The 8,292-nt window shown below is 45.2% G+C and overlaps 2 protein-coding genes across 2 annotated transcripts in view; one reads left to right on the top strand and one right to left on the bottom strand.

The window, feature by feature from the left end:
• grik5 (glutamate receptor, ionotropic, kainate 5) overlaps nucleotides 1-8,292 on the top strand; it is a gene marked incomplete at both ends in the record, with an annotated part of 113,672 nt that overhangs the window by 93,873 nt on the left and 11,507 nt on the right.
• The window catches only part of arhgef1 (Rho guanine nucleotide exchange factor (GEF) 1), a 26,971-nt gene that overhangs the window by 16,386 nt on the left and 2,293 nt on the right, over nucleotides 1-8,292 (bottom strand). Inside the window, 6 exon segments of the mRNA XM_080541377.1 lie at nucleotides 1,454-1,571; nucleotides 2,236-2,338; nucleotides 3,792-3,821; nucleotides 5,952-6,092; nucleotides 6,685-6,790; nucleotides 7,472-7,514. Coding sequence (XP_080397503.1) covers nucleotides 1,454-1,571; nucleotides 2,236-2,338; nucleotides 3,792-3,821; nucleotides 5,952-6,092; nucleotides 6,685-6,790; nucleotides 7,472-7,514 — 541 coding nt within the window.

Below are 8,292 nucleotides of genomic sequence, written 5' to 3'. Positions count from 1 at the left end.
GTGAGTGTGTGTGTGTGTGTGTGTGTGTGTGTGTGTGTGTGTGTGTGTGTGTGTGTGTGAGAGAGTGGGGGAGACAGAGGGGGAGCGGTGAACGAGTGTGGGAGAGTGCAGGAGTTTGGAGAAGAAGGGGAGGATTGTGTGTGTGTGTGTGTGTGTGTGTGTGTGTGTTACTGCCAGTGTCAGTTCATCTGCGTCCAACACCAGTGATTATAGACCATGCGACAACATCTAAACCTAGAGGCAAACAACAACACAACAACAACAACAACAGTCACAAATCAACCACTCAGCAGATCCCCCACACACACCACCCTCCTGGGTTTGATTTGGTACATGCAGGCATGCATCAGGGGTTGATTAGTAAGGACGTGAACATTCTACAGGTAGAGGGGGGTGGGGGGACGTTAGGCGGGTGGTACCTTCAGCCTCCACTTTAGGTTTGACCTCAGCTGAAAAGAAGAAAGAAGGGCGAGAATACAGGTTCTTTTTACAGGGTATATACAGGAATCTTGAGGTTAATTTGAAAGTGACAGTTGGATCTAAGTGACAGTTGACACTAGAACAGCCGTGTCTATGTTACCTACTCAGGGTATATACAGGAATCTTGAGGTTAATTTCAATACCTTTCTAAGACTTTTTAAAGACCGTGTCAATATTTTTCCAGACCTCACCGCCACTTCGAGCTGTAACCGTTTACATCAGTGACACCTTTAACTTAACAGTTTTAGTTTGCAATAGACTAGACCACTATCATACAACAGAATTTCCAGTTCATCTTTGTTTTTTAATAAAACTAATAAATTCACGAACTTTGACTAAAAGTGTTTAGGACTCAAACTCTTTGGACAGAGTCTAATTCAGAAAACACACTACAAAATTCAAGACCTCATAAAATCGTGATAAGACTTTTTAATACTTATTAAGGGTCTTGATTTTCCCAAAATTGATTTATCAACTTTTAATACTTTTCAAGACACCGCGGATACCCTGTTTTTAATCCTGCACAGAGTTTAGGTTTTACAGGGAGATCAAGATCATTCTGGAAGCCGAAGCCATCTTGAAAGAGACTTTGTCTGTGTCGTGTAACGCTGTGCTACTGGGCCTCATATGTGTGGTACAACACAGGTACAATCCAGTCAAACATCAGAACGCAATAACATAAATAACGGTATATTCATAGCTTTCCCATTCAGAATACCTACCCCCCCGCCCCCCCCCAAATAATGAGTTCATAATCATTTAACATCATACTGTCCTGACACCATTATTCTAATGTGATCTTGTCTGTTTCTATGACACCGTGGGGGTGCATGACCAATCCGTGTTACTGTTACATATTGCAAACAGATTCACCCTTTGTATAGCACCACAGGATTGGTCAGTATGGTGTGTGTGTGTGTACGGTTAAAGAGTGGGGCGTGTTTGTGACAGGGAGTCTTGGGGGCGGGGCTACAGATGTGATTGACAGGGTTGTGTGTGTACGTACTGCCAGCAATCCAGCCTCCAGCGGCGCTGAGGATGTTGGGAAAAACCCCTCTCTGCTTTGTCTTGGTGTCCTCACTCTTCTTAGTCTGTGAGGCAGAGGGGGGAGGGAGGGATGGGGAGGGGGAGGGAGGGATGGGGAGGAGGAGGAGGGAGGGAGGGATGGGGAGGGAGGGAGTGATGGGGAGGGAGGGAGTGATGGGGAGGGAGGGGGGAGGGAGTGATGGGGAGGGAGGGGGGAGGGAGGGATGGGGAGGGAGGGATGGGGAGGGGAGTGATGGAGAGGGAGGGGGGAGGGAGGGAGGGATGGGGAGGGAGGAAGTGATGGGGAGGGAGGGATGGGGAGGGAGAGGGGAGGGGAGGGAGTGATGGGGAGGGAGGGAGTGATGGGGAGGGAGGGGGGAGGGAGGGATGGGGAGGGAGGGAGGGAGGGGGGGAGGGAGGGATGGGGGGAGGGAGGGATGGGGGGAGGGAGGGAGGGGGGGAGGGATGGGGGGGAGGAGGAAGAGAGAAAGAGAGAGACGGGGTGGGGGCGATATGCATCTGTCAAATCAGAGCCCTTAGACAACATATGATGATTATATTATAAAAAATATATGACCAGGAAACAAATTCAATCTGTTTAAAACACACACTCTATTATATGCACATTACTAGAACTGTATTAATTTAGAACCAAACCAGATCAGACTGTCTGTCTGTCTGTAGTGTAGTCTGGTGTTGGTCGAGGGTCACTGGGAGTTGTAGTCTCACCTTAGGCCTCCTGAAGAAGCCTCTGGACTTCTTACTGTCAGCAGCCCTGGTCTTCACCCCCAGGTGCTTCATATAGAAGGCCACCGCTGTGAAGATGGACGAGCTGGAGAGGGAGAGGGGAGGGAGGGAGAGGGAGGGAGGGGGAGAGGCGGGAGGGAGGGAGAGAGAATGTGAGTTAAAGACAGAATAGTTGGGTGCCTGCCTATTCACATCCACTTAACATATTAAACGAAGCATGTATGTTGAAGTTCATTTAGTGATATGCACAGTAAATGATCGATTTGCAAGGATGATGTAAAGTCCGAAACTGAATGCAAGACAGGGGGAGGGAGAGAGAGGAGGGGTTAGAATATGAGAAAGGGCAGAGAGAGGAGGAGGGGTGACGGTGGGTGGAGAGATGAACCATGATGGTCCAGAAGAGGAGGGAGGAGAAGAGGAGGGGGAAATGAGGAGAACGAGAGATGAGCAAAAGGAGCCGCCAGAGAGGGGGAAACGTGAGAGCTCTGCATTTTGACTGAACATAAACCAAATCACTCTCAACAGAATCTACTATATCTTGTTGGAAGGGCAAAGTCATTCAACTATGGTACACAAATCTGGAAAAGCTCGAGCAGAGAGTTTAAGAGGAGTGGAGCAGAAGAAAATCGAAGGCATGCGTGGATAATTGATTAAAGCAGCTCAATGAATCTCAACAGCTAACATGGAGAAAATGTTTGGGGCTTGTACACCAAAATTGAGACGCATTTTTCTCCTTAACATGCTCAGCAGAATGATCAATTACACCACTTAAGGCCAATGCACACAGCGTGCGATTTCTGTTGCGCGTCAACATTCCATAATTTCCATTGTTGTCATGAATGGAATCGAATTTTCGCCGTGCGATTAAAATCGGGGCTGTGTGTGTTGAGATGCGATGTTCTCATAGACTTCCATTCAAACTTCAAAATGGAATGTTGACGCGCAACAGAAATCGCACGCTGTGTGCATTGGCCTTTAGAGACATTTCCATTTAAAAAGAGTCAATTAATTAAACACAAATGGATAATTCTTTTCTTTTTAGGAAAGGCAATTTGAGAGAAAGAAATTCCCACCCGAAAAATATGACTTCAACGGGAAATACTGCTCAACAAAGTTCTTTCTCGTCTCTTGGAACTCGTGACGTTAGAATTATAAGGTTCTATCTCCATTTTTGTAAAAATGAGTTTTTTACATAATCTCATCCATTAGGTGTTTATTAATGCCTGTGTGGTGTTATTTTTAAAATGTTCACATTTTTGAGTTAGTAATTAATAAAATACAAAGGTTCCATCTCACAGAACATAATGGAATGTAAAAACGTTGACGCTCAATATCTCTGAACTGCCCTAAACGGAGATACAACCTTATCATTCTAAGCTCACGACTAAGAGATAGCACTAGGACTTGACCACACGCAAGTCTGCATGCAACATATGCAGAACACATCAGCTGTGGCCTTCCTGCACACCCTCTCACAGATAACAAACACGCACACGCATCATATGTCAACAATGGACAACAGTATAAACACAACTCACCATTTCTCCTCGTCCGCAACAATGTTGGGTCTGAATGGGAAAAGGGTGAATATAATAGAGGGGTTAAAAGAGAGAAAGGGTGCACAGTGCAAATACTGTCAGCATTACAATATTTGCAAACTTACCGTCTAAGTCGTTTAAGTAGCATTTTTTATCCTCCCCTCTCTCGACCAATCTTTAACTCTGTTTTAGGACGGTGGAATCTGAAGCGGCTAATCTTTTCCTGATCCAAATCAAATCTGACTGCAGTGATATTGTGTTCAGAGCAAAGGCTATTGAACATATTCTGATATTTGCAGCACAAAAAAAAAGGCTAAACACAAATAACCTCTCCAAAATGCATCAAAATCCACTCTCAAAACAACTTCTTGAAGATATTGCAAAGACTGCAAGAATGAAACAAATCTGTAAAAAAAAAAAAAAAGATCAAAATATACTTTTCTGCAATAAGCAGATCTGTTGTTAGAACTTGTCTGCAAAAGCCGGGTCTCTAAAGCTCTCTGTGACTTGTCTGCGGGGCGAATTCCCAACCTCAAAACAATCTCGCCCGGACAGCGGAAATGACTATTTAAACTGTGTTTTTGTCTGATGCAACGAGCAGGCAAGACCATGGAAATAAGATCCTTATGTTTTTGTATGAACATAAAGGGTGGGAGGGGCTTACCCTGGGATTCCCCGAGAAGAGCCAATCAGAACTCTCTAAACTCTCCGTTCTACTTCACGTACGACCAATGGGAGCCAAAGAGGGTGATGTCATCATGTTATGGTGGAGAGAGTAGGGGGGAGACAGAGGGGGAGCGGGGTGAACGAGTGTGGGGGAGTGTGGGAGAGTTTGGAGAAGAAGGGGAGGATTGTGTGTGTGTGTGTGTGTGTGTGTGTGTGTGCGCGTGTGTATGGAGTGAATTACTCTTTTGTAAATAGGAGACATTCGATAAGAGTCCTGATTGTGTGGCAGTAACTGAGACAGTCAACAGGCTGCTCTTTATGACGTCTTCCAACACAACCTGCAAACAACCTGTGTTGTTGGTGTTTTCCTTGACAGCAGACCCAGTCGTAAGCAGAGAAATAGGACTTCCTGTGGATGGTCACCCTCTTGCTCCCTCTCTCAACTGTCCGTTAAAGAGAGACAGTCTTCTGTCTTCTGCCCTCTCTCCCCCTCTCTGTCTGGCTCACTTGTTGCAGTGCTAATGCATTATGTCTCGGCACTGGGTCAGAGCTAGATTAACCCCCCCCACCCTCCCCTCCCCTCCCCTGTCTCTCCCTCTCTTCCCCTCTGTGTCCAGCAGCCGGGCTGCGTCAATACCACTGGCCCCTTCTTTCATCCTCCCTCCCTCCCTCCCTCCCTCCGGTTGGCAGCATGCCAGGGGAGAGCCTTCCTGCCAACGTGGCAGTGCTGACTCGATCCTTTCCTCTCTGCTTCCTCTCTTCTTCCTCCTCTCTCACTCCCTCTCCTCTCTCCCGGTCCTCCTCCTCCCATTCATCTCTCCCACCAGCTGTCTATGCAGTGTTTCCCACAGGACTTTGTGTGAGACTGTGGCGGGTGGACCTTGAACCATCTAAAGTCTTTCGTCAACGGGCGGGGAGGGGAGTGCTAGTGGAGAATGTTTTCGTCAAGGGAGGGGGATTATCCATAACGGTAAACGGTATGGACCTACAGTAGCCTACATGCAGTGGCGAATCCCAAAGATCGTGTCACTCGGGTGAACAAAATATTATCAGTTCGTTATACTAAGACTAATAAGATTACGGCAGGACAGCACTATGGCGGGCAGCCAGTCTAGATAATTAATGTGAAACACAGCTGTGTGTGTTTTAGCAGTAGATTGTCTATGTTCTCCCCCAATGTACGCAGGAGACTTGAGGGTGCCCCATCTCAAAAACACTTGTTGTCGAGATGCTATGTACAGTCATACTGAATTGATTTGGATACATTAGAATTTTTTGAAATACAATTCTACTCCCATGGGGATCTTCAAGAGATTCTGGGAGGTCAATGGAGGTATAACCCATTCAAATGAACACTCTTTACTAGCAGTTACTTCGTTTCCTAGTAAACACTCCGAAAACTTACAGAAATAGGACCACTTATCCATATACGTGTACATAGATCATCGGATGGGAACAGCAATAAACACATGATAACTAGGATGAAACACTCACTGGCTCTCAGCTATCTTGTCCAGCAGGGTTTCGGCCACGGCCTTCTCTTTCATCTCCATGGGGATGCGGTCGGTAGGATAGTGTGACTCCACCTCTATAAGTTCCTGCTCATTAGGGGTCATCCCCATCATCCTCTTTTGCCTGTGAAGGGCAGGAGAGAGAGTTTCGTTTCGAATTGTGAGCTTAACTGCAACATGGCAAAACAGTACATGCATGACGCACTCAACTTGCAGTTGAGAAGAAACATAAAACTGTTACAGTGAACTAACATACAGCCAAGTCGTGAGCTTAGAATTATAAGGTTCTATCTCCGTTTAGGTCAGTTCAGAGATATTGAGCGTCAAAGTTTTTACATTCCATTATGTTTTGTGAGATGGAACCTTTGTATTTTATTAATTTCTAACTCAAAAATGTCAACATTTTAAAAATAACACCACACAGGCATTAATAAACACCTAATGGATCAGATTATTTTGACCAAAAATGGAGATAGAACCTTATCATTCTAACGTCACAATAAAACTGTTACAGTGAACTAACATACAGCCAAGTGGGAGACTAGGTATACAAGTGATGCACGATTTCACAACGGATGAGCTCGTGAGTCCTGAACGCCCCTAGCAGACACTGGTTAGCTCCACTTGAAGGCAGAGGAAGAGGTCACTGATCTACCATTCATCCTACAGGTATGGACCACCACTGGTCGCTCGTTCTACAGGAGGGGAGCTCTCACCTGAAGTCTTCCAGCTGTTGTGACACGTAGGGGGCCTGAAGGGCCTGCACATCCAGGACATAACGCTTCTGTTGGTCCTCACTCAGCACGTCTGGACGAATACGTTCTGAGACAGGGTATATACAGGAATCTTGAGGTTAATTTGAAAGTGACAGTTGGATCTAAGTGACAGTTGGATCTAAGTGACAGTTGGATCTAAGTGACAGTTGACACTAGATCAGCCGTGTCTATGTTACCTACTCAGGGTATATACAGGAATCTGGAGGTTAATTTCAATACCTTTCTAAGACTTTTTAAAGACCTTGTCAATATTTTTCCAGACCTCACCGCCACTTCGAGCTGTAACCGTTTACATCAGTGACACCTTTAACTTGACAGTTTGAGTTCGCAATAGACTAGACCACTATCATACAACAGAATTTCCGGTTCATCAAATTCACGAACTTTTACTAAAAGTTTTTAGGACTCAAAGTCTTTGGACAGAGTCTAATTCAGAAAAATACAAGACCTCATAAAATCGTGATAAGACTTTTTAATACTTATTAAGGGTCTTGATTTATCAACTTTTAATACTTTTCAAGACACCGCGGATACCCTGTCTGACAGATGGGTGGGTAGGGATGGGGGGATGGGGGGGGTGGGGAGATGGATGAGGAAATGCAGCAGGTTATGTTATCCATGCCAACCTCTGGAATGACTTTTCAATACTATTAATGATTAAAAAAAACAACAGCAATGGAAGAAATGGCATGTAGAAATAAGAAGGTGGAACGTAAGTGAGGCTTACCCAGTTCATTGGATACATGTATCGGCATGGTTACTCTGAGAATCTGTGTGGGTTGGGGGGGGGGGGGGGGAGTCAATACATAGATGTCAATACATACTCAGATTTAGATTTTAGCTTCAAAACATGTTTTAATTGATGCACATGTTACGGTACATGTGGGAATACGGTACATGTGGGAAAACTAGGGTTAGGGTTAGGTGCTAGGGTGACTTGGTACATGCTGGCATGTCTAACCCTAACCCTAACCTTAACCCTAACCCTAACCCTAACCCTACCCCTAACCCTAACCCTAACCCTAACCCTAGTTTTCCCACATGTACCGTATTCCTACATGTACCATAACATATACATGGCTATGCCATTCACATTTAATAAATGCCATTAAAATCTCAGTCCCTCAATGCAGCTCCCCTCAGTCACCACCAGGTGTCACTTGAACACAAACAAACGTCACATGCAGACAGACAACAGAAAAAGCACAAAACGGTGGTAAAACTACCTACTGAAATCTGAACATCTCTTAATACTCAGTGAAAAAACCTTCCACGAGACGGTGATTTAGAAAGAGACAGAAAAATAACTGAGAAGTAAAAATATCTGACCAAAGGTCATTCCCACGACCCCTACAGGAAGTGTGTGGGTCAGACAGAGAGGGTGATACAAGTTAAGTAAAGGGATAGGGAGAAGAGAGATGAGAAGGGAAAGACAAAGAAAGAGGAGGAGAAGAGAAGTGATAGAGGGCAGATGAGCTGAGCTTGTGATGGAAGTTAGAGTGGAGAAGTAAAGAGAACACACAAGAGGGAGGGAGAGAGTCAAAGAGA

Source organism: Nansenia antarctica (assembly GCF_963989245.1).
Source record: "Nansenia antarctica genome assembly, chromosome: 10".
Taxonomy (NCBI): Eukaryota; Metazoa; Chordata; class Actinopteri; order Argentiniformes; family Microstomatidae; genus Nansenia; species Nansenia antarctica.
Note: the sequence above shows the minus strand (reverse complement) of the source record. Positions and strands in the feature narration are given on the sequence as shown.